This window comes from Ursus maritimus, unplaced genomic scaffold (assembly GCF_017311325.1).
Source record: "Ursus maritimus isolate PB19 unplaced genomic scaffold, ASM1731132v1 scaffold_31, whole genome shotgun sequence".
Taxonomy (NCBI): domain Eukaryota; kingdom Metazoa; phylum Chordata; class Mammalia; order Carnivora; family Ursidae; genus Ursus; species Ursus maritimus.
Genome location: NW_024425675.1, coordinates 19478693 through 19504667, shown reverse-complemented (window position 1 = coordinate 19504667; position 25975 = coordinate 19478693). Strand labels below are relative to the sequence as shown.

Below are 25975 nucleotides of genomic sequence, written 5' to 3'. Positions count from 1 at the left end.
GCGCAGCACGCACACCATACGCTTCACCGCTGGAAGGACAGGCCGCCACCTGGCCACAGCGGCTGCTTCTGAAGAGGAAGACTCCGTGCTGGGAGAGTAAGAGTCACTTCTCACTGGACACCCCTTGGTGCCTTTTGAATCTTGTAACCATACGCTCATACTACCTATTCAAAATATTTTTTAATTAAAAAACCGAAGGTGGATACAAAGCCAAAGCCAATATACAGATGTTATATTAGTTAGTAGACAGGCTGGGCTGTGGGGGGTAATGTCCCAAATAACAGAGCATCCGCCCAGGAGCTGCCTTCGCTCTCATGAATCTCCACTTGCCCCACACGTAAGTTCTAGAAGACGGGCCAGGCTCCCTCTATTTTGTTCGCTGCCATCCCCAGCTGCTGGGTTCAGCTGGTCCAAGGCAACTTTGTACCACACGAACACCCCGGCCAGTGGAAGGGGAAGGAAACACTCCAGGTGGCAGGAGAAGACGGCACTGTTCTGGAAGAAGGGGCCCACCTGCAGCCTCGGCACGAGAGCCCCACAACAGACGGAGTAGATGGTGAGTCTCCATGGAGCCGCAGGACAGACTCGGAGAGGGCAATGATGTTCAAGGCTCATCACCTGACAGAAATTTCCAGCACAACAGGAAGAGTATATTTACATTTTTGTAAATATATAGGAATAGGAAAATGTATATATGTACATATGAATTATATATATGATACATACATATAGGAAAATGCATATATGAATACACCGAGGCACTGCTTGATGATACACCCTGACATTCTACATTAAAAATGATGTGCTTTTGCAAAACAGAATTTTTTAAAAAAAAACTTCATTTGGAGAACAAAAAAGAACTCTGCTTTCATTGGTTCTTTCTTCAGTTTCTATAAAATGTTAATATACACCCAAAGGATAGTAAAGAACAAGTATTCCCTCACCTCCCCTCCCCAAAAAAAACCCAAATGAAGAGACTATGGAAATTATCATATTAACTGAATCCCCATCTTTCTCGGGAACGTACTACATGAACTTGAACACTGAATGAACTCAGCCGTGGCAATAAAGGAACCCGTATTTCCCCGGTATGTGTGTGTTGAAGCCAGTAACAGAAACACAATGTGCTAACAAAAGAGAAGCTATAAAATTCAACTCCCAACTCCGTCTGGGACGCCCTCCGGGTGATCTGTGCACTGGACTTTCTCGTGCGGCTTGGGGAGCTTGACGGGCCCTGACTTACAGGAACTCAAAACACCCACAAAAGCACGACCCGCTCAAGCACCAAACAGGCCAGGCTGTGTAGCTGGGGAACCAGTGGGCTCACGTGGATTCCTCCAGCAGCGCTATCCGCCTGAAACGCTCAACACCGGATTCCCGAGCCTGCTTTGCTTCCTATAGGCAAGCAGCTCTGGAGACTTGACTCATCGCAGTGCTGGGAGGCGGAGGGCACCAGGGGAAGGATGTCACGCTGGGGCCGCTACAGAGCTTTGTCTAGGAGGGAGAAGAGACTGCCATGAAACAGGCATGGAAGAAAAAAGATCTCACTGCAAAATACTGATACGATCACTAAAATTAGTCCTTGAACAGATCTGAAGAGAAATTCAAGAGGGCTCTCTGTAATCAAGTTAAAAAAAATTTTTTTTAACAAGGAAATGTATTCATTTATTTTTAAGTCCATTGACATTTCCTGCACTCATTACACTGGTGAATTCTGACTCTAGAGGTGCTCGAGTTGGTCATCTCTGGCTTAAAGGGAGATGAGCTTGAAACACTATCAAACAAATTACTCTTTATTGATTTATGGTTGATGCAATTTAGTGCAGGGGTGAGAGGTGACGGTCAGGTGGCAAGAGGCCCAAGACCCAAGTATGAATCTGAGATGCCTGGACGGGTTCTTTAAACTTGGAAAAGCCCCCGTCTCCTCATCTGTTGTTGAAAATGTTCAACAAGAAAAATGTATATACGAAGCAGGAAGAACATACCAGAAGTCCAGAAAATTAGTAATTATTTTACCACGTTGGGGTCTATAGCATAGAAACCAAGTGCAAATCTACAGCCCAAGTCCTTTCAGTTGGAATTAGCGAAAAAAATCCTTCACATATTCCTCATGCACATAGGGGGAAACTTTTTAAATCAGAAATTAATTTGTCAGTGGAGATTCAGAGCCACTGGAATCCATTCAACAAATCTTTGTTAAGCCACCACCACGTTCCATACACCAGATATGGCAAAGATCAGAGTCTACAAGCACCATCTCCGTGCTCAGTCCGCCTCTAAGCAGACAGGGAGACACACAGACCTGTTTTGAGGTGCCAGCCTTGTCTACTACCTTCTTCCCTGAAAAGGACTACAGCTCTCACTGTGGCAGTGAGGGCTCTAGGGCCTTTCATAGGGGTGATCACCTTGGGTGGAAGCCTTCGTGAAAAAACGACACTGGGGCCCGCCCTTGACTTTGGAGGAGGTGGGAAGATTCAGAGAACACCCTGGGAGGGAGATAAGACTCCCAAGAACACGTGGGAAGCTGTGGCCTACAGAGGGCCACGGGCACTAACTAAATCCCTTCGGTGAGCCGTGAAGTCTGACGTTGAGTTGGAAGTTTTCTGCCCTACGTGATAATCAAACCTCTCCCCTCATTGTTCACAAAACCCTCAGTCAGTGGTGCACACAATGACCTGATACTGGTGGCTCTTGGGGGGGGGGGGATAACAGACAACTAACCGAGCCAGTGTCAGAGGTCTGAGGAGAAAGGGTAAAGGAGTCAAAGCGTTCAGAGCTAGTGATGGGGAAGCTGGAGAGAACACGGGCAGTGGGAGACCGAGAAAGCCTCAATCCCCAAGAGATCGCCATCACTCTGTCTCAGCTTGAGCCACTCCAGTTAGATATTAAAGTGTGATTCTAGAATGTAAAAAGGATGTGGAAATAGGGAGAAGATCCTAGAAACTTCTAGACTAAAAACAAGTCAAAACACAAAAAAGAGTGACGTTTCCTATGTAAGAAAGAGCAGATTTCCAGAGAGACAGCATCTGTGCCACTAAATGCTAAATGATAATAAAGCGTTTGTGGAGTTTGGGGAAAAATGATTATTATAGAATTACCCGCATGCCCAGACTATGGTTTATGCATGAGGACAAAAGAAAGGCATCTTCAGACATACAAGAATTCAGAAAATATATCATCTGCATATGCTGATAAAGAAATTAAGTGAGAAAGTACTAAAAGAAGAAGGTACGGTTTACAAGGAATAGTGATAAGCAAACACAGAGGAGTCTAAGAAGTTTTTGACAATATGGTTGTGCATATAATGTAACGTTAAGAAGAAAGTTTTAATGGGATACAAGGGCAAAAACAAAAGAAGCCACATGGAATTAAAATTCCAGACCATTCCAAAAAACCCAGGACATGTAAAGGAAGAAGTCAAAATACCCAAAAATTGGGGCGCCTGGGTGGCTCAGTCGTTAAGCATCTGCCTTCCACTCAGGTCATGATCCCAGGGTCCTGGGATCGAGCCCCGCATCGGGCTCCCTGCTCAGCGAGCCTGCTTCTCCCTCCCCCTCTGCCTGCTGCTCTCCCTGATGTACTCTCTCTCTGTCAAATAAATAAATAAAATCTTAAAAAAAAAAATCCTACACGTTTTGTTTTGTTCAACGGCAGAATATTTTGAATAATGGTTAATTTCTAACATTGATAGAAATACAGATAAAAACATGCTTGTTCAAAATTTAAAGATCATTCCCGGGGTAGGGTGGGGAATAATAGGGTAAAGAACTTCTAAACCACTAGAGAGAAGAAATGAAAAATATTCTGCGAAGACATGAGAAGAATAAAGAAGTATTTTGAGTATCACAAAATCTTACAAAAGTCAAGACCAGGATATGATCTGAGCTGTCCAATTTGATACACACCACCCAGAAAGGGCTAGTTACATTTAAATTAATTAAAATTAAATAAAATTTAAAATTCAGTTCCTTAGTGACACTAACCACCTCTCATGTAGCTACTGACTTCTGTATTCGACATTTCCATCACTGCAGAAAGTTCTAGCAGACAACACTAATAGTGAAAAATACAAAATAACAAACGAGTCCACGTAAAGTTTGATCTTGTTAATGTTAAGTATGCATTTTTTAATATATATTAAAACGTTAGTTGATTAAACTGTTAGTAGTGGTTTCTCTAGTAAGTAACATAACCAGGGGCCTTCTACTCTTTACACACTTTATTCTTTGAATTTTTAATAAACCATATTTTACTCTTAAAATGAGTAAAAGTCAGAAACATATTTTCAAATACGGTAACGAAAAACCCAATCGACCAACCTTTTTCTTGAACTTGGTACAGAATTTGGTTCCAATCCCTGAGTTAACCAAAGAACTGACTTTAACTCATATATATATTTACTGTGGACATTTGTGTTAATAAACAATTTCAACACAATGAAGAGTGTGTCCCACACCTAGAAATTTTCCAGAGTTCAGCTAAGTTTCCGGAAAAAGTCTGTTTGGGGCCCAAGGGGGATGTCACATTTCAGATGCAAGGCTCAGCAGACATCTGATGATTTCAAACTGTATTTCTTGAATTGAGGGAGTTCCTTGGGCATAAGCTGTTAACACACCTTTCCATTTAGATTTACACAGTTGATAACAGATCAAATTTCAGAAAGGGCAGCTCTGAATGAGTCTATGGAAACATTCCCACAGCTGGTCTCAGCAATACACAGATGAAGTCAGAAAGAACAATATACTACATGGAGAGTAACTTCAATTTCCCCCGCATATTGGGTGTGGGAGAAGAGAGGTTATGTTCTTTGTTAAAAGAATTCCAAAATTTTAATCTTTACCAAATACCAGATATTTAATTTTTCTAAGAAAAAACATTTTCTTAAAAATGTCTCAGAATAACCCTCAAATACTAAAACCATTTCATATCTACCCCAGGGAATAATTTGGTCATTTATCTGCCAACAATGGCATATTCCTATATGCTTATTTTACTCCTAAGTAAATATTCTTGGTAGCTGCCTCCTATTCCACCAGAGTGAATATTGAGGAAAAAGCTCTTAGTGGGAAGGAGATGACAAACATCAATCTGTCTAGGAAGTTTTTTTCTTTTTTCTTTTTTCTTTTGTTTTGCATTCTGAAAGTCAGTGTTGGTTAAGCCAGGAAAGAGATCTGGTTTAGTGCCAACCTGAATACTAATTTTATTTGGGGCCAATCGTGTGACCCTGCTTCCAACACTGGACAATAAGTATGGTTCATGTGGGTGGGAGGCCGAATACGAGGTAATTATCACTAACCACTGTATTTTACAAATGGAGAAAAGATGTATAAAATGGGGCCAGAATGAGAAGATGCTGAGCTTAGCAGATCCTTCCACAATTTGCCCCGTCCTTGATGTTTCCCCGAACCCTTCCAAAGAAAGAAACAGAAGCCACCTATACATCAAACTGAGGTAAGTATTAGAGATCCTTGAGTATTTATAACCTCGAACCCACATGGGAAAACTCCACAGGAAGTCACCCTATAGGTAACCTCTTTAGTACCATAGTCACCCCCAGTAGAACAGAAATCTTCAACAATCGGGACTATTCCTAATAATTCACACAGAAAACTGGATTGAAGTTCATTTTTATCTACGTAGAAAGTCTTTGCTAAGAAAATAATAGTGTAAACATGATTACCTTAGAACTTTGAATTTGCTTGAAAGTTTTCAAGTTCCCTCCAAACTCTTTACAAGGACCTAGTTACTTCCCCTAATTGTAAATCACGGGTTAAAGGAAGTTGTTTAAAAATCTTTCTAGGTAATTGTCTATTAGTGTTTTCATTGAGCATAAAACATATTTCATTCATGGACTTGAAGCATTATCCACAAAAATGAATTAGTACGTAAGGAAAATTCTATGAAAATGAAAGAAAAGCATACTCTGTAACAATGTTTACATTTTGGTGCAAAATAATCTAATTTGGTATCTTCCTTTTATTCGAGGTTCTAGTTGCAAGTTAGTATGTCTAAAATGAGTAAATACATGACAGTTGACCCTTGAACAGCGTGGGTGTTAGGGGCTCTGATGGTCCACAGAGTCTGAAATCTTTGTATAACTTCTGACTTACCCAAAGCTTAACTACTAATAGCACAGTGTTGACCAGAAGCCTTACTGATAATATAAACAGCCCATTAACACATACTGTGTATGTTATATGTATTATATACGGTATTCTTACAATAAAGTAAGCTAGAAAAAGGAAAATGTTATTAAGAAAATCGTAAGGAAAATACATTTATAGTACTGTGCTGCATTATTTATGGGGAAAAATCGTATATAATTGGACCCATGCAGTTCAAGCCAGTGCTGTTCAAGGGTCATCTGCATACTCAATTGTGGGGGTAACTTAATTCCTTCAGGCCACAAGGGTACTATTTAGTAAATTATTGCTTTGTGCACTGACCCACACCTAGTGGCCTCAAAGCGGTAATTCATCATTAAAAGGTAAAGTGTTTACCTACGCATTCCTCCAAAGGCTCTTTATTCATCACTTAATTTAAACCAGTAGAGAATGAAAAGGCCGAGCATAGAAAAGAGGAGTCTTTCAAATTTTACCGTCTACAAACTGGAAACACGCAAGAAAAAAATCTGGGTTTCTACTGAGCCATATCATCAGTACACAAGCCAAAATAAAACACAATTACCCACAAACTTGGCACATGCCATCTAAATTCAAATCCAAAAAAGCAGTCCAACAAGTGCGGCAACTCGAATTTTTACTGATCTCCTCATATCTACCAGACTACAAAGAAATCCATTCTATCACTCTCCTGCCACTAGAAGCTATTATCTGCTCTTGGTTAAAACACTTCAGTCCACTGGCATCTCTAAATGGTCAGTAACTGTGTTAACATACAATATGCGACGTATAACACTGAAAATCCCTGCAGGAGACATAGAAATGCCTCTGGGTGCTGATTGGGAACTTCACGCAGCCCATGTATGGCAAGGCTTCTCGGGCCAGGCCCCAGATCAATGGAAACACAGATGAGTACTTCCCTGTAGCATGAGTGTTCTGGACTGTGTAAGCAAGGAGGTACAAATCAAGCCTTCAAAAGAATGAATACTAAACAGAAATTACAGTGGAGAAGACAGACGTCCAGGGTCTCACCAGAAAGATAAAGGGCAGTTATGAGGGAAGTTATTTGGGTAATCATCACATCTCACCTGGGCCCATTCTAACACTAATGCGATTGTCTGGAAAGCATATTTGTATGTAACTAGCTATCATGGGCAAATTTCTATCCCTGCAGAGACAGAACTCAGGCTCAGATTTCTGTCGAATTTCCTTTCCTCTTTAAAAAAAATATTCTAGACTTGAATTGTAACATTCGGTACTTGCAGCTGCCACCGAAGTATTATTTGCTGCAAAAATATAAAAAGCAACTTGCAAATGGGAGAAACATTTAGTCAGCTTTTCCTTTTCTTGATCTCTTTTAATATTTTATAACACATGAAAGCTCAGTAAAAGTTCCTTTCTTAAACAAATCTTCAAGCAGACGTTAAATAGAATGCAAATGCTTTACACTTTAAATCATCAATCATTTAAAGAACCCTCTCCATGAACTGAATAAATAAGCCATCTGTGACTAAGGCCTTCCTATCATGTTTTCAAGCTGACCCACTTCTTCATCAGTCACCATGGTTTGCAAAAATCTCACATCTAAGGGGCAGCAATATGTGCTCTGTGCCAGCGCATAGTTTGAATCCAACAGGGTAAAAGGGTAATGCAAACAACCACCTTTAACGACACCAGTCTTATTTTAAATGACCGCCCCCCTCCCAGACTCTAAAAACAGAACTTCAATACCCTTAACCGGAAGCAATCGTTTCTCCAAAGGGAGAGCAAATCAAGTCTGCGGGGGAGAAAAGGGAGCCGGTGAAAAGGCATAAGGAGAAACCTGATCAGGTGCTAAAACGCTTGGTGCAGCTGGCCTTGGAGATCAAACACCGGCTTTGCAAGCAGATCTGTTCATATCCCCTAAGCCTGAGCCCAAATCAGCGGACCGGTCCCGCTTTAGAGAGCTCTGCAGGCACGCGGGGCAGCGGCAAATCCGCGCGTCCCCAGGAGCGGCGGGGCCCCTGGACCCCCGGCACCCCCTGCCCAGCTCCGCGCGGGGCGGGCCGGGGGCCGCGGCCGGGAAGCAGAACTTTCCGCAGTTCCCCGCCACCAGCGCGCAAGCGACCCCGCGCAAATCTAAAACCACTCCCCCCATCAGCTCCTTTTTTTTTCTGGAGGTGGTGGCGGCTGGGGGAGGGGTGGGAGGATCTGGAAGGACTTAAGGAGAGGATGACAAGGAGCGGAGGAGGACGACTTCCCACCAACGGGGCCGCCACAAAGAGACGGGGGCCCCGCCTCCCCTCGGTCCCGCCGAGTCACACGCCGGCCAGAACGGCGCTTCGCACCCGCGGGCCGGAGCCGGGCTCAGGCGGAGGCGGGGACGAGCAGGGGCCGGCCGGCCGCGCGGCAGGTGACAGCGGCGTCGCGGGTCCCCACACCGGGGCCCCGCGCCTCCCCGCCCACCCGGGGCCTCGCCTCCGCCGCGTCGCCCGGGAGTCGGACCTCAGCGGGTCTGGGGGCCGCCCGCCCCCTCAGAGCGGCCCCGGACCAGCCCGCGCTCCCGGACCCGGCGTCCGAGCGCAACCCGCGCCTCGCGCTGTCTCCGCGCCCCGTGCCGCCCGCGCGCCGCACTCCTACCCTTTGGCGTGCTCCGTCTCCTCCTCATTGTCCCCGTCTATCCCGCACGTGTCCTGGTCGTCCAGCTCCAGGCTCTGCTGGCTGGCCGCAGACTCGCTGTCCTCCGCCATCGCGGCGGCGCGGGCTGGGGAGGCGGCGCTCGGGGCCGCGGGCGCGGGGGACCGGCGCGGCGGCGACGACGGCGCGAGCAGCTCCCCCTAGTGCCGCCCGCCGTCTCCTCCGAGCCAGGAGACCGGGCGCGGCGCCCGCCAGCCCCGCCCGGCCTGGGCCCGCCCACCGCGGCTGGGGCGGGGGCCGGGAGGGGTGGGCGCGCCGCGCGGCGCCTGGGGGTGGGGGGAGGGGCCGTGAAGGGGAAGGGAGGGCGAGGAGCACTGCGGAGTGGTCGCCAGCCTAGGGGGCGGGCGCTGGGACCGAGCCCTGCCACCGGAGCCCTGCCACCCGAGGCTGCACCGCGCCTCGGCCCCGTTGCTGGTCTCTGAAAGCCGCCACAGAGTCTTCAAATCCTTGAGTCTTCATTTTGGAACACAGGCCACGCGATTTTACACCTCTACAGGTTAGGAAGCGCTTTTAACCATTGCAGGGATCTTTTACTCAAGAGTGGGCGTGCCAAGACCCGTGATTTCTAGAAGCCTCCCACACATACACAGACACTCTAAAAATTCCATTTCTTGTATCTATCTTTCCAATACACTATAAAATCAAAGTCAAAGTCAAAACAGAGTGCTTTTCACCTCCCCACTTCCCCATTCCAACCAGACTGGCAGCCCTAAAACTCTTTAACAGAGAAAAATCCTGAGCTGTCCTGTTTTCCGTGGACATCACAGGCAACCAGCTCAGAGCAGAACCACCATCTGAGGGGGACTGGGGTAACGTTATCCATGACCCTGGGGGACTGGACAGTGTCAGGTAGGACACTTCAGCTTCGCTCTGTGAAAGTCATGACCTACACCTGCAAGCAAAAGTAGATGGTCTTCTGGCTGAAACCGTGTATCGCCCCGTGAACGGAGGAGGGAAAGGACTCGCATGGATTGCCAAATAAAAGACAGGTCAAGTTCAGGCTCTTATTTGCTGTTGCATTCTGTACACAGCAGTCCTTCCTTTGGTTTCCTGTAACGGTTGGTGTTCCAAAGTCCTGCCAAAGGTTTGCAAAGTCAGTGGAAAGATAGTTACCAGAAACTGCTCAACGAGCAAAATGTGACTTTAAAAACCCAACTGAATTTTTTCGTGTGTGTTCATTTTTTGCAGAAGGTATTGGGAGCATTTTGTGCCTTTTTACCCCCCACAAGGGAAGACTATGTCCTTAAAATGCAATGAGGTAGAGTATATAAAGACAAAAATTGCAGAGCGATTTCAAAGCCCATCAGCCCTTTATGACTGCTGGTGTTGAGCCCGCTAAGGTTCTGTCAGAAGTGCAAAATGGGGCCAAAACAGGAAGGGAATACAATACTATCTTTCACAATTGCAACTATTTCTGAGACAGAAAGTCACTTGTGGCCTCTGGCTTCAAACTTTAGAATAAAGGCAAATACAGATCAGAGAGCCTCCTGCAGCTCTCGTCTGTGAACGCAAACAGTCGGATAACTGTAACCTAGTTGGATAACCAGCAGGATCACGACCAGGAGCAAGTTTATCTGCTCAGTCACTCACCGATCAGAAGCGTTCTTGAAAAGATTTTAAAAATACAAAGCAAACTTATTTATTTGAATTTGCGAGAACCTTTGAATAAAAACTCAAAAAAAAAAAAAGAATAAGCAAACAAATATTCCTGGAGAAATAAAATGAGGGCATCAAAAACCAGTTTAACACTAGAAAACAATGACAAACAGGGAACATCTGTTCCCCAGAATGGAAAGGAGTTGGCCCAGACGTCTGTTCAGTACAGGACTGAGGTTTTATATAACCAATGTTTGTCGTTGTTAATCGGTTGAAGGAGGGCAAAGTTTGCAGATAACCCTGGAGATTGCTAAATCCTATTGTCATGTACAGAAACTCACTATTTCTAAAAATGTTTGCTTCCTTCCCTGATTTAATCCCAGAGTTTGGGGAATTGGAACCAAGTGGCATCTTCTAGAATCCCAGATCCAAGGTTGTTGTGGGGAAAGAGAGTACAATGGAGTAGCTCCCACTATGTTAAAGAGGTCCTGGAGGATCTTCTATCCTGCCTACTCATCTCCTATTAGAGGTGTAAGACCCTAATGTATAATTGGTTTTATTTTATTTAAACTATTATAACTTTTTGGTTTTTTAAAAATGGTGGTAAAATACACGTAATAAAAAATAGACCATCTTAGCCATATCTAAGTGTATAATTCCATAGCGTTAAGTGTAACTGAATTGTTGTGCAGCCAATCTCCAGAGCTCTTTCAACTTGCAAAACTAAAATTGTACCCATTAAACAACTCCCCATTTCCGGGGCGCCTAGGTGAAGCATCCGACTCTTGATTTCGGCTCAAGTCATGATCTCAGGGTCCTATGATGGAGCCCGAGTCGGGCTCCGCCCTCAGTGGGGAGTCTGACCGAGATTCTCTCCCTCTCCCTCTGTTCCTCCCCCTGCTCCCGTGGGCCTGTGTGTGTGCTCCTGCATGTGCGTTCATGCTTCTGACCTCTCTCTGTCTCAAATAAATAAGTCTTAAAAAAAAAAAAAGTCCAGAAAACTCCCCATTTCCCCCTCTGACAGCTAGTACTCTGCTTCCTGTCCCTATGAACTTGACTACTCCAAGTACCTCATACAAATGGAGTCGTGCAGTATTTGTCTTTTTGAGAGTGGCTTCACTTAGCATAATGTCCACAGGGTTCATTTATGTTGTAGCATGGGTCAGAATTTCCTTCTTAAGGCTGAATAATATCCCATTGTATGGATATAAACATTTTGTTTATCCATTTATCCTTCCATCGACAGTTGGGTTGGTTCCACTTCTTGCTGTTGTGAATAATACTGCTATGAATGTGGATGAAAAATATCGTTTTGAATTCCTGCTTTCAGTTCTTTTGGATATATACCCAAATGTAGAATTACTGAATCATATGGTAATTTCATTTTTACTTTTTTTTTTTGAGGAAGTGTCATGGTGTATCCCATAGTGGCTGTGCCATTTTACATTCCTACCAACAGTGCACAAGGGTTGGGATTTCTCTACGTCCTCATCAACACTTGGTATTTTCTGGGTTTTGATGCAAGCCATTCTATGGGTGTGAGGTGCTATAACTTCTTGATATAACCAGAGATTTATATATAATCCTTGTTTCTGCTTACAAAGTACATTTTTTTAAAAGATTTTATTTATTTATTTGACAGAGAGAGAGACAGCCAGCGAGAGAGGGAACACAAGCAGGGGGAGTGGGAGAGGAAGAAGCAGGCTCATAGCGGAGGAGCCTGATGTGGGGCTCGATCCCACAACGCCGGGATCACGCCCTGAGCCGAAGGCAGACGCTTAACGACTGCGCCACCCAGGCGCCCCTACAAAGTACATTTTTAAAGAACAAAACAATAATAAAAATTTTAGAGCCACATCTAATACAAGGATAGACGACATGTAGTTATTGTTGTCCATTAGGTAACGTGAGGTGATGCCTTAATTACAATGAAAACATTCTTACATAAGTCAATTGTTGGAAGAATATTACACATTAGCTTTAAAGTAATACTACATAGTACTTAACCTCAAGATCGATTTGAATATTGTCTCTTATTTTCATCTCTAAATACTATAATATGAAGAAAAAATGGGGAGAGAGGTGATAAGATTACAGAAAGAGGCAATGAAGAGAATTTGACGATAGGATTCTAAAGGAAAAAATCCAAGAAGCTCATGTTATTTATACTCAAAATCTAGGGGCACCTGGATGGTTCAGCTGGTTGAGCATCTGACTCTTGATTTCATCTCAGGTCATGATCTCAGGGTTGTGAGATCAAGATCCAATTTGGGCTCTGTACTTAGCATGGAGTCTGCTTGAGATTCTCTCTCTCCATGTCCCTTTGCCTCTCCCCCTACTCTCTTGCTCTCTCTCTCTCTCTCTCTCTCTAAAATAAAAAAAATAAATTTTTATACTTTCAATCGAAAGGTTCATTTTGGAAGGGTAGTACATGGAGGACCCAACCTACTGTTTTCCATTTCTTCAGAGGATAGTAAATTATTGATACAGCTGAAAAGAGATATAATGAATAGGAAGATAGACCTGAGAAATAACCCAGGAAGCAGTTCAGAGAAATAAAAAGATGAAAAATTTAGAGAAGTCAAGAAACATAGGTGATAGAACAAAAAGGTTTAGCATTCATCTGACAAAAGTTCCAGAAAGAAAGGATCAGTTCCAGAGGGAGAAAATGGGGAACACAACATTTGAGGAGGTAAAGGAAGTGTATTTTCTATGATTACAGAAAAACATGTACCTTTGGATTTATGTATACCCAGTTATTGGCAAGATTTTTTTTTCAATGTAGGCACATTGTGTTAGATTGGTTAAGAAAATGGACCCAAGGGGCACCTGGGTGGCATAGTTGGTTAAGTGTCTGACTCTTGGTGTTGGCTCAGGTTGTGATCTCAGGGTTATGGGATTGAGCCCTGTGTCGGGTTCCATGCTCGTCAGGGAGAATGCTTGGGTTTCTCTCTCCCTCTCCCTCTGTCCCTCCCCCTGTGCTCGCTTTTTCTGTCTCAAATAAATACATAAATCTTAAAAAAACCAAAAGTGGACCCAATCCTTAACCTCTCCCTGTATTCATATCCTTTGCAATATGACTTTGCATTTCTTTCCAGCAAGAGCCCTTGAATTTAAGTTGGCTTTTTGACCTGCTCTGGCCATTTGAATGCATGGAAGTGATGGTGTATCAGATCCGAGGCTTGTGTCAAAAGGCTTTGTGTGATTCCTCTTGTCTCTCAATCTTTCCCCAGAATCCTGCCACTGCAACAAAGACAAAGCTAGATAGCCTCCTAGAAGAATAAGAGACTCTACCTATTAGGGGTCTTCCAGACAAGGCCATCCTAGGACGAGCCAACCTCCAGCTCACCTGCCCTCTGACTACAGATACACTCACAATCCCAGCAAAGATCAGCTGAGCTCAGCCTAGATGAGCAGAATCACCCAGCAGACCTGTAGATTTGAGAGACATAATAAATGATGTTGTTTCCAGACGCTAAATTTTGTGATGTTTTGTTATGCGACAATGGGTAACTGACACAGAAATTGGAATGTAAACACGATGTTGCCACACTAAATGTGTGCTCTTGGCTTTACGATAAGGCGGCAGGCAGAGATTGGAAAAGTGGTAATGAAACCATAAAAGGCTAAAAAAATATGGTGTCCCATGTTACGCAGTATCCAAACATTTGGCTAAAATTCTTGTCTTTAGCAATTTATGAGATCGAAATATATCTAATATACCTTAGACTCAAGAAAGAACATTTCAAGGCAGAATATTCAAACTGTCAGTTGGTTACTCCTAACTGCATGTGACGGGGTTCAGCAAGAAAGAAATGAACTAAGGAAAGAAGCGCTCGTTTGCAAGCAGAATTGGAAGGAATATACAAAGACCAGAACTTGCAACCTTGAAGACCGACTCATTCCTTCTGATCAGTTGTGGTTACTGACCGTATATCAGGGTATGTTTGAAAGAGACTCTTGCCAGATCAGTAGTTTACGTTTTCCACTCTATGTGCCCCAAGCCCTGCCCATTATGTGTGCTTTGTACTCTCTGTTCCTCATAGCTGACTCCTCTTTGGCTTCATCTTTTTTTTTTTTTTTAAGTGATTGCATTACTAATTGTGTAGGAACCTATGCATGTGCTGTACCTTTGGAAATTGAACTTGAGACGCACTTCCGACGGGCACTCTGAGTGTGAGCGTTGCACACTCCAGCTACTTAGTGTTCTGCTGAAAAGTGTTCATACTTGCTCAAGCCATGTGGGCAGGACCACAGAGAATCCTGCAGATAGGCTGTGTTATGGGACTTCTTGGCCGGTGAGTCCATCTTGCCCCTGGAGGACGAAGTGGGACTTGAGGGCAATGAGTACCAGAGGATGCCGAGATGGCGCCATAGCCTGAGCTGCATGGTGCCTGAACTCTCTTGAAACCGTGCTGCTTGCCAAATTCCTTGACTATATCCAAGCTTTTGTCCACCAGGGCATCACTGGATAGATAGTGTAGGGCCAAAGTTCATTTTTCTTTTATTAATAAAGATGATCCATTTTTGCATTCATAATTTAGCAATCATATGCCAAAATAAACAAGCCTTTCTCAGGAAACGTATGTAAGGTAATGACTGAGAGCATGAGTGCTGTCGATTCTGGCCCAGAGTTGCCGCTCTCTACCATGCTGCCTCTGGACTTGGTATATATTGTGATTATTGCACTTTAATATTGTCCCGTGTCTGCACCTCCCCTGGACAACAGGCTCCTTGAGAATGAGATTCATTGTCAGTGTCTTATAGGGGGCCTGGCAGACAGCAGGCACATAATGAAATTTTGTTGAGTTGAATTTAACTTTAGCTTCCTTCTACCACTGTGGTCTTCCCCAGGAATTATGGGCACAATTTTCCGAGAGCTGTGTGCAAGGACTAGGAAGCAGAATGTCCCAGGGCTGGAGCATGGGCTCTGTGGCTCAGCACACATGGTTTTATGTCCACTTGATAACAGTGACATGCAACAGTTATGTGTCTAGAACTGTGAGCAGTCTGCGATGTTTCCTGGCTTGCAAGCCAACAGGTGTGCTTGTTACAGTTTTATTGCTACTAGAAGACACGAGCTTCCTAGTTCAGAGACAAAGAATTTTGTCTCACGGCACAGTAAGAAGCAGGAGAGGAGTGTATTTGTGTCAGTCCCCCTTGACCCCGAGTCCCACAGGGGCAATGCAAGCAAATGGCTATACTCTCAGGAGTATACTTCTCAGGCGACGAAGCTCGACCTTAGGGAACCGGCTGTCTTTCTATTTTTTTATTAAAAAATTGCAACTGCGGTAAAATGTACATAACATAAAATTTGCCCCTGAACCTGTGATTCTACCCTTATTTGGAAAAACGGTCTTTGCAGAGGTAATTAATTTACGGATCTCAAGATGAGATCATCCTGGATTACCCAGGTGGGCCCGAAGTCCAGTGACAGGTCCTTCTGAAGGTAAAGCAGAGGGAGATTCGAGAGAAAACAAGGACATGGGCGCATAGGACATAAGACGGGAGCAGAGACTGGGATTACACAGGCCCACAGTGACAAATGCCATGGCATGGAAACACCAGAAGCTGGAAGAGTCTAGGAAGGATTCTCCCCTAGAGCCTTCAGAAGGAGTGTGGCTCTGATGACACCTTGATTTGGGATTGCTGCCCTCTAGCACTGTGAGAGAATAAACTTGTGTCGTTCCAAGCTACCAGGTAAGTTTATAGTCATTTGTTATGGCATCCTTAGGAAACAAATACAACATCACACTTAGCTGGTATGAGTTTTCTGGAGGAGAAGGGGAGGAGATGGGCTTTAAGATGACTTTTTGGGTGGGGGAAGGGATAGAGAGAGAGAGAGAGAGGAAGCAGAGCCCCCCCTGAGTGTGGACACTGACGCCGGGCTCGATGTCAACAACCCTGAGACCATGACATGAGCTGAAATCAAGAGTCGGACACTTAACCGACTGCGCCGGCCAGGCGCCCCGAGATGAATTTTGAATAAAAGGAAGAATGCTTGAGTCTTGGGTAGACAGCAGGAGCCTCTGATGACATGTTGAAAGGGAAAGAAGGAAACCACATGCCTTTTGCATAATCGGCAGGGAAAGGATCTGGGAAGTGATATAATTAGGATAATTTGATAAAGAGTCTTGAAATCAAATGTGAATAAATTGAATCCACTGCGGAAGCATCCACCGATTATGCTGTCAAAGATACAGGTGGGAGAAACGGATTTCACCACGATGTCTTGAACCTCTTGTAAGGAGCAGCGTCTGCAGGCAAAACTGCGTTTCTCTGACTTATTTCAGATGAGAAACAGCCCAGCCTGTCCCAGAGACTCTACAGTAGACGGGGAAAAAGCTCCACTAAACAGACACAAAATTTTAAAATAACAACAGAAATCCCCCCAACACCTCAGCCATGAGCCAGTTGCAGGAAGGAATGGAAGATTATTCAGAGGTTCCGTGCCCGAGGGAGAGTGACAATGGATAATCAGATGATCTAGGGGAAATGTGTTAGATGTTTCAATGTAGTTACTGAGCTTTCTGGTAAATACAATGAGGCATGATTGCATTTTAAATTAATTCCTCACATGCCAGCCTTTGCATTTTTTGATGTTTACTTTTACTTTGCATGTCAAATTGATTTTTTTTTTTTTCACAACAAACAGCCAACAAAATTCATGAGGGTAATGTTCCAGGTAAGCGGCGCTGTATCTGGTTATCAAGTATTTACGGAGTATTTCCGCTGTCGGTGACCGGGAGGATGAAGCAAATGTGGATTTGCTGTATGCCAGGGATAGAAGCAGGGACTCTCTTACACAGGACAATAATGTGAATTATTTCCCATTAATCTCTACAACAGCTCCGTGCTGTACATATTATTCTCGTTTTCCATTTAAGAATCCGAGCCTCAAAGAGGTTATGTAACTTATCCAAAATAGTGTCTTAGCAAATTCTTCTCGCACTTACAGCCCTGTCGCAGTTGCCTGTTTCCTTGTGAGAGCAGACACTTGCCTACGCAATGTGCCACCCTGTACGTGTCACCGGCATCCACTGGCCCCTGTCGACGCAGATGGCAGCTGCTCGCTCTTGCTGCCTCTCTTGAAGCTAGAGGTGGCGCTCTGACCCCCTTTGTCAGTGAGATGTAAAGATGCCCCCTGGGGGCCCCTGGGGGAATCTTAATGTGTCCTGTATTCATTGAACCGATTCAACTACTGTCCAGCCACCTGGCAGAGAGGAAAGATGTGAAGAGCCTGGTCCTCCATGGGGTCACTGAGCCTCTGAGCTCTAGGACCACTCCCCGCAAGCTTCTTGTTAGGGGAGAAAAATAATCTCTCAGTGTTTAGGTTCCTTGTATTCGGATATTCTGTGACTTGCAGCTGAAAGCATCTCACCCCGTTATAGGCAGGGCAGGCTCATCCCCCGCCACCCCATGCCTGGATGCTTACCTCCTGCTTCGAGGGAGAGGCCAGGGAGCCCAGAACAGCCTGCCTACAGCCGGCAGGATCGTCAAGACACCCTGCATTAAAGCATCCTTCAAAACGGGGGTTTGAAAATCAAATTAGATCCTCTCTTTTGGGAATTTGAACTGGAGATTTAGGAAGATGGTTTTTCATTTAGCAGAGGGTGGAAAATCAAAAAAAAAAAAAAAAAGAAAGAAAGAAAGAAAGAAAGAAAGAAAGAAAAAAAAGAAAAGAAAAGAAAAAAATCCCCTGGAAGCTAAGAGCGAAGCTGAGTCACGTCAAGGCGGGGCAGTACAGTCCTCTGAACACCGTCCATAAATTCCTGGTGCCTAGTAGAGGGCAGGGTAGCCAGAGGTAAGAGGTCATGGTGCCAGTTGTCCTTGTTGACTCCATGTTCTATAGAATCAGCTTGAGGCCGCAGGCCTGCCTCAGCTGGTTTCTACTGTTTAATCATCCTCTGTTCTCCATTTCCTTTTTAGTTTCTGGGGAGAATTGGTAGAGGGTGGAGGAGGCTACGCGAGCCTATGCTGAGAGTATCGTTTATAAAGGTTAGCTCTGCTCTTCCCTCCCTAAGCGTTGAAGAGCTTAGGGAAGCAGACCTTGGATTCTAGGAAAACCCCTGAGATCCTCTTGATGCTGAGGTCCCTGCCATCCCAGGCCAGGGACTTGGGGAATTCAAAGCAGCCTCGGCCTTCCCCTCCAGCAACAGGACCACACCCTTTCCTTGCCCCACCCTTAAGACCTCATTTAACCTCGGTTACTTCCTTGGAGCCCCCACCTCCATACACAGCTATATGGGACTGTAAGGCTTCCATATATGATTTTGGTGGTGGGGGGGTGAGGGAGGACACACCTCAGTCTTGAGAGCCCTTAAGTGATAGCCATGCCTGATTGAGCTTTCTGTCCCCCAGCAGAACACGGTGCTGACAAAGCACAGGGTCGTAACTGCTAGTTCAGGGGAGTCATGAACGAGACGACAGGGCTGGGATTTCAACTCAGGCCTTCTCAGCACCCAGTCAAATGCTGGGCTTCAGAGCTGGACACCCAGGGGGCTTTAAATTAAAAAAATAAGACTTGGCTGCCCTCTAGGAGCTTAATCTTGTCACGGTGGCAAGCTGTACAACCAAAATAAATGATATGGTTAAGCACCATGCCGTGGCGGGTGGGCTGGTGGGGAGGTACGGAAGGGGCTCCAGAAGCGGAGGAACATGAGTTGTGCTAAGAGGCTGGTCTGCTTTGGCACTTTGGAGAGTAGAGGGCAGGGGAAGGAAGGGTTCTCCAGCCAGGAAATCTTGGCCTCTGAGAAACCGAGATGGAGGTCCGAGAGTCAGTCAGTAGGATGGTCCAGGATGCAGTGAGGAGACCATTTGGGTTTCAATAAAAGTGCCGGAGAGACCAGACAGCAGGACGAAATCTGGAGAGCTCTGGAAGATTCTGAGTGATAGGAGGACATCTCAAAGTCTAAAGTAACCTCTCTGCTTAGAACATTAGTTCTGACATTTTCATCAAGCATTTGAAAGTTACTAGAAAGGGGTGCTGGGCTGGCTCAATCAATAGAGCACCTGACTCTTGATCTCAGGGCTGTGAGTTTGAGCCCCACATTAGGTATAGAGATTACCTAAAAATAAAATCTTAAAAAAAATAAAAGTTACTGGAAAGTGTGATCCTCAGTAAAAGGAATTTTATGGCAATGATAATTAACGGTGCATGGTTTAGGAAATGTATTTTTTCCATATGGATTATTGATGTGGTTGTGCAGAAGAAGCTACCGTTTTAAAGTTAGAAGCGCATCCAATATTCATGATGAAATTTTAAGTGAATTCTTTATACAACTAAGTATATCTTTTCATATATTTTTTTCAACTAGTATATCAGATTGAATAACACCTGCAGTCATGCTCCATGCTCTAACTTGTACTTCCTTTTTCTAAAATTATTTATTGTCTGGTACAAGCGAATGCACAGAAATCTTTTGGAGATCAAGCCTGACTCCAGAATTTTCGTATATTTATTTTTCAGAGTCTTTGGAAGAAAACTCTAAATATTCTCTATATTCCAAAACAGAATAACATGCCAGGTTGCATGTTCAACTACATGCAACTCCATAGCAATTGAAAACCACACCAACTCCTGGGAAAATATTCAGATAGTGTGATAAAATGAACTGCTCTCTAAATGTTAAGACATTCAGAGCTTGAAGGCCACAACACGCCCCTATCCTCCACTATCTACGATGTGTGATCATATCTGTCCCCAGACACCCCTCCTTGGGTCGGTCTATGCAGACAGCGATGTTTGAAAGTGATCGCAGAGACATTTAGAGTCTTTAATACAAATTTAAGGAAGCCGGAAACTTTTGGGAAGTGTGGCCATTTGAGAAAGCTCCTTCCTATACGGCTATGTGTGTGTCTGTGACTCTTTTCAGTGGTATAACATTAAGAGAAGTCAGCTTTTTAATTTCACGTTGCTTTAAGATCATCCCTCCGGATGATATCATCCAACTTTCCATATTTCGCGAATTGGTTGGTACCTTCATTTTTCTCTTTATTCTTTCAACATTTGAAAGCACACGACCACCCCACTTTGTGTGAGTGTATTTGGGGCTTAGGAGAATAACTATTGAGACCCTAAGAGTCAAGCTACCTCCCCCTCCATGTTAAGTTTAACAGTCAATTTTGGATCGAATGTTCTACGTCCCACTATTTTACATCAAGCCCTTTCTGTCTTTCGCTCTTCTGCAAATCAGCATAGAGTTGCCCTGCCAGTCTCTGTCCTTAGCTTCCTCCTTGGGTAACTTAAAAAGAAAAGATGATAGCTGTCAATCTACTTTTTGGAGATTTTTCAGGAATCAGACCTCCCCGGAGGGCAAATATGGAATAAGAGAAAGTAAAGGTCAAGTTGGCTGTGGTGACCCTCAGCCTCTTGTTTGGCTCTCCCGTGGGTTCTTCAGCCGTGGTCTGGAGCCTGGGATGGTTCCAGGCTTTTAGCAGAGGAGGAACAGGCTGGTATTTCCAGGTCCTTCTGCTGCTTTCAGCGCAGATGAGCCTGACAGAAGAGATGGGAGCAGAGCACGGGTGGGTTTCAGGAAAGTGGAATTTCTGGTTCCCTTTCAAATTTCTGGTTACGCCATCCTTCATTCTTGCATGAGTAAGCGTCAGGATCCTGAGCAGGTGAGGGGAGAGGAAAAGTACTGGTGCCATGGACCCAGTGGAGCAGTCGCACGTCCTCACCGGGCCTGCCTCTGGCTTGACACCTTGCATCTGGACTGCTAAGTCAGGTGCATTTAATTCCTGGCTATGAGCTGCTGGCTTCTTAGTTTATCCTTGTCAGGCGTCTCGCATCTGGCTTTGATCCTGGATTTCAGACTCTAACACTGCTTCCTTGCTTCTGCTCTTCTCGCCTAGCCCTATCCCCCTGGCCGTTCTGCGTTCTCCACCTTGGTTTCTGACAGGATGGGGCTGGGGAACATGGTTGGGTCCTCAGCCTGCTGGGCGACCTGCGATGGGACATGTCCAAGCAAAAGCAGTTCAGCTCTTAGATGCCAGTCTCCTTGAGTCCCCCAGGTGAGTCACTCCATGAGTCACTGTGCTTGGTCACGGACTGTATGGGTGAGGTCTCAGATGGGCCCTTGCTGGGGATTTATTTAATTTTAACTAATTAAATAATTAATTTTTTTACATTTTAAAGATTTTAAGTAATCTCTACACACAATGTGGGGCTTGAATTTACAGCCCTGAGATCAAGAGACGCTTGCTCCACTGACTGAGCCTGCCAGGCGCCCCACCTTGGTGGGGATTTAAAGACCCAGCATTATGCGCAGAAGCCTGGGCAGAGGGCAAGTGTCAAGGAGGTGGCAGAATGGCCACAGCTTGCCTGGTGGCATCTACTGTGAAGGCTGTCTTTCTGCTTCCAGGTTGGCATCAAGCGTTGTAAACAGTGGCTCTCCTTGCCTGTGCCCCCTGGTCTTACGTTTATGTGAAGAAGGGACCCCCTTGAGACTGCCTTGGCCCTTCCCACCCTTGGTATCCTAGATTTCCATCTTTGGGTACCATTAGGGACAGTATACCAGCCCCCCCTCCCCAAATCTCGAGAGTCCCAGAAGCTGTTTATTTCAGCTCAGATTTACAAAATAATGCCCTCCCCCTGCCTGGGGTCCCCACGGTTCATCTCCACCCCCACGTGACATGATAAGTAGGACAAGGTCTAACCTGTCCTGCCCTCTAAGCCCTTCTACGATTCACTGTAGCTGGGAGTGTCAGGGCCTGACTTGCCTGCCCCACCCCACCATGCCTAAGGGGTGTTCGAAGATGCAGCTGGAGAAGGTTTCAACCCCTCCCGGAAGTTGGTTACTTTAGAACATGCCTCCCTGCTCCCACACGTGCCCTGAAGGGGCTCTGCTCCCACTGCTGCTGCAGACAGGAAGGGTCTACACCTGCGATTCTCTCAGTCAGCCCCTCCCCTGGGATGTCAGCCTGCTCCCAGAAGAGGTCCTGCCTCCTCACGGGCAGAACCGCTCCTGCCTTGATGTCCACCCCCCTTCCTGACTCAAAGCAGTGTCCTAGTCACTGGTCTTGTTTCTATCAATCTTCACCGTCATTTTATTTCAGAGATCTCCTAGACCTTTATTACTATGTGGTTTTTTTTAGTTTAGTTTTTTTTTTTCCTCCACAGCTAACAGGGCCCTCTGTGGGTTTCTCTAACTTCAAATACTGTAGAGAAGGGCTTGGGATGTGAATCTTCACTCCCAAACAGTCTTAGCACCTTAAGTAGATGGAACCATTCCCCAGGGAGACAATGTCGCCAAGCCAAAGATGCGAGGTCCTACTAGACCTTTCTCCCAAGTCAGTGGATGCTACTTGCCTTACACTGATACACCTTAAATGATTCTTTTAAGAATTAAAAACATCTAGCTGGGGCACCTGGGTGGGTCAGTCGGCTAAGCGTCTGTCTGCCTTTGGCTTCGGTCATGATCCTGGGGTCCTGGGATCAAGTCCCGGATGGGGCTCCCTGTTCAGCGGGGAGTCCGCTTCTCCCTCTCCCTCTGTCCCTCCCTGCTGCTTGTGCTCTCTCTCTCTCTTTATCTCTCTCTCAAATAAATAAATAAATAAATAAATAAAATCTTAAAAAAAAACTAAAACAAACAACCCGTCTAGCCAGGTCCCTACCTTTACTCGTTGCATGTAGGACATGTAAGTGGTGGGTTCCGCCTCCAGCAGCATCGGGCGATAATGCCTTTCCTTCTGCCAATTACCAGGCAAGGGCTGTCAGTCTCATCTCTAATGTCCACGAGCTCTATGTTCCTACATCTCATCTTCAATTCCTCTCTCTTTTACAAGCTAGAGAGTCAACTTCATGTCTGCCTATGAGAACAAATCCTTTGTTCGGTGGGTAGAGATGAGGGAAGAAGGTCTACTTTCATCAAAATTTTCTGAATTACCTGTTGGTCTGATAGCTTCCATCACAGCTCAGCTTGTGGTTCGGCAGCTGCGACAACGTGACCCGCCACGCGGCGCTTCCTGCATGCCTCTACGGTGGCGTCTCTCAGACCCGCGATGCATCGGCCGTGACTTCTGGGGGCTCGCGCGAATCATGGTCAGACATCCAAGTTCAGTTCCCCCTCATACACCGAGCGACCAAACCAGAGGAAGCGTCCTTCGGCACCAGGCTTTAGAAACAGGAAAACCCTATTTATGCACATGTGAACAAAAGGACAAGATAAAAATGGCAAATGAAAACATGGGCCCGATTCTAATTTCATAACCCTTGGTCCCACGGTAGGATGTCCTCAAAGGCTGCACATTTTTCCTCGGGAACGATTTGGTGAGAAGAGGATGCAAATACACCAATGACCCTTACGCTAGGACTTGACTGGCCCTGGGCCCCTAGTCAGTGGCATTTTTTTGTTCTTCTGGAAGGTCAAGATTTCATGTGAGTAAGCCGGACATCACTGCAGCAGCCCCTGCATGGGCTCAGCCCTCTTCTCTCAGCCCAGGTCCTTCAGGGCATGCCTTTGGTCCTCCATCTACAGGGATGGCTAATCTTTTTTTGCCTGATGATTTTTACATGGGAGCACAATACCGAGGGATACCAGACCCCCATCCATTTCTCCAGACGTCTTGGGCTGACCAGTCTGCTCCATGGAATGCCTTAAAACTTCTGTCTCCGAGCCCTGAACGTCAGCATGGCTGTAACACATACAACAGGGAAAGCCCAACCCACAGGAAAGCTGCTCCCCCTCTCACGGTTCTGCTGAGGGGAGATGGTCACAAACAGAGCTCCCAAATGAAGTTTTGATGTGATGACCATGGGCGTGAGCGAGCTGTGCGGACGGAACCCTGCTGCAATTCTTTTGTTTCCACAGGACTTTGTTTAGTGCTCGTGGCATAGCTGGTACTTGAGAAATGACGCTAAATACTGAAGGATATTGTGTGAACTGAAACACGGTACACAATTATTAGAGAGTCTCTCCCCCACAACGTCAGACTTCAAGCAAGAGGAATCACTAGAAAAACTGGAAAGATAAAGATGGACTCTAACTCTGACTCAACAGGAAAGTTATGGCTTAATGAAATTCACCCACCTTCTCCAATATATATATTTTTTAAAGATTTTATTTATTTGACAGAGATAGAGACAGCCAGCGAGAGAGGGAACACAGCAGGGGAGTGGGAGAGGAAGAAGCAGGCTCACAGCGGAGGAGCCTGATGTGGGGCTCGATCCCATAACGCCGGGATCACGCCCTGAGCGTGAAGGCAGACGCTTAACCGCTGTGCCACCCAGGCGCCCCCACCCACCTTCTCCAATAAAGAAGGAGCCGGGGAGTAGTTAATGCAAATTCACTTTAAAAATAGCAACGGGTAATGTATGCATAGATATTTTTCAGCCATCACTCCCCCAAATATCTGTGCTGCTGACTGCTTCGGCTAGGAGGTGCCAGTGAATCCACATGTAGGACAGAGAGCACGGGAAGAAATGCACCATTTGTATCAAGTTCCTGATGTGTTGTCTTTGCAGGTCCTCAAATAATTCTCTCTTTAGAGTAGGATAGCCATTTGTAAATGGCTGGCTGGCCACCACTGCCTTTTACAGCAGGTCACCTGTACATGGACCCCGAAACCTCCCTCAGTCCAGTCTTCAATTAAATCTGCAAATGAAGACACTGGACCTGGTGACCTCTGAGGGACTTTTGCTCCTTGTCTGTGATGACATCAAACCATTGGATGAGCTCTGGAAGCCGTGACCCTCTCTCTCTGCATGTTTTTCTCCTATTCCTCTGAGTTACAGTGTTGACGTCAGTTGAGAGGTTAATTTTTTTTTTAAAGATTTTATTTATTTATTCGACAGGGATAGAGACAGCCAGCGAGGGAACACAAGCAGGGGGAGTGGGAGAGGAAGAAGCAGGCTCATAGCGGAGGAGCCTGATGTGGGGCTCGATCCCAGAACGCGGGGATCACGCCCTGAGCCGAAGGCAGACGCTTAACCGCTGTGCCACCCAGGCGCCCCAGAGGTTAATTTTTTAAATCCCTTAAATGGCTCCGTTTTAGCCACTCCTGCTCCCCCTAATCCTTACCTTGAGAGCCAGTGTAGACATCTTGCTGCTACCCCAGAAGATGTGGAGTCCATGAAGGTTACTTTTCTTCTGGGTGTGAGTCCCCTTCTGCATGTAGGGATACACTCTCCTCTGTTTTGACACTGCCACTCCTTCCACCCATTTCTCTCCTTCTGTTACTTACTTATCTATCTATCTATCTATTTATTTATTTATTTATTTTTAAACCATAATAGCACAACTACTAGCTAAGAACAGATCCTTGTGGTCACTGCCTAGGACAACAATTCTCAAACATTATTATTATTATTATTATTATTATTATTATTATTATTATATTATTTTAAGCGAAATCATCTTCGGGTACCTGGGTGGCTCAGTTGGTTAAGCATCTGCCTTCGGCTCAGGTCGTGATCCCAAGGTCCTGGGATGGAGCCCTGCATTGGGCTCCCTGCTCAGCAGGACGCCTGCTTCTCCCTCTGCCTCGCCTCACTCATTCTTGCACTCTCCCTCTCTCTCACCCTCCTCTCTCTCTCCCTCCCTCTCTCTCTCCCTCCTGCTCTCTCTCTCTCTCTCTCTCTC

The 25975-nt window shown here is 45.5% G+C and overlaps 1 protein-coding gene and 1 long non-coding RNA gene across 7 annotated transcripts in view; both read right to left on the bottom strand.

Annotated features, from left to right (window-relative positions):
• NMT2 (N-myristoyltransferase 2) overlaps positions 1-8895 on the bottom strand; it is a 60949-nt gene extending 52054 nt beyond the window's left edge. The window contains exon 1 of one of the 2 annotated variants that reach the window (XM_040645378.1): positions 8742-8895. In XM_040645378.1, the coding sequence (XP_040501312.1) occupies positions 8742-8851 (110 nt within the window). In that variant the 5' untranslated portion in view covers positions 8852-8895. The remainder of the gene's footprint in view (positions 1-8741) is intronic. The other variant, XM_040645377.1, reaches the window with a different exon arrangement.
• A 10902-nt stretch (positions 8896-19797) lies between these two features.
• Positions 19798-25975, bottom strand: part of LOC103664195 — a 26885-nt gene continuing 20707 nt past the window's right edge. For 4 of the 5 annotated variants that reach the window (XR_568941.2, XR_005838927.1, XR_005838929.1 and 1 more), the window contains 3 exons: positions 23282-23528; positions 23010-23204; positions 19798-21340 (listed from right to left, as the gene is read on the bottom strand). This is a non-coding gene — a long non-coding RNA (uncharacterized LOC103664195). The remainder of the gene's footprint in view (positions 21341-23009; positions 23205-23281; positions 23529-25975) is intronic. The other variant, XR_005838928.1, reaches the window with a different exon arrangement.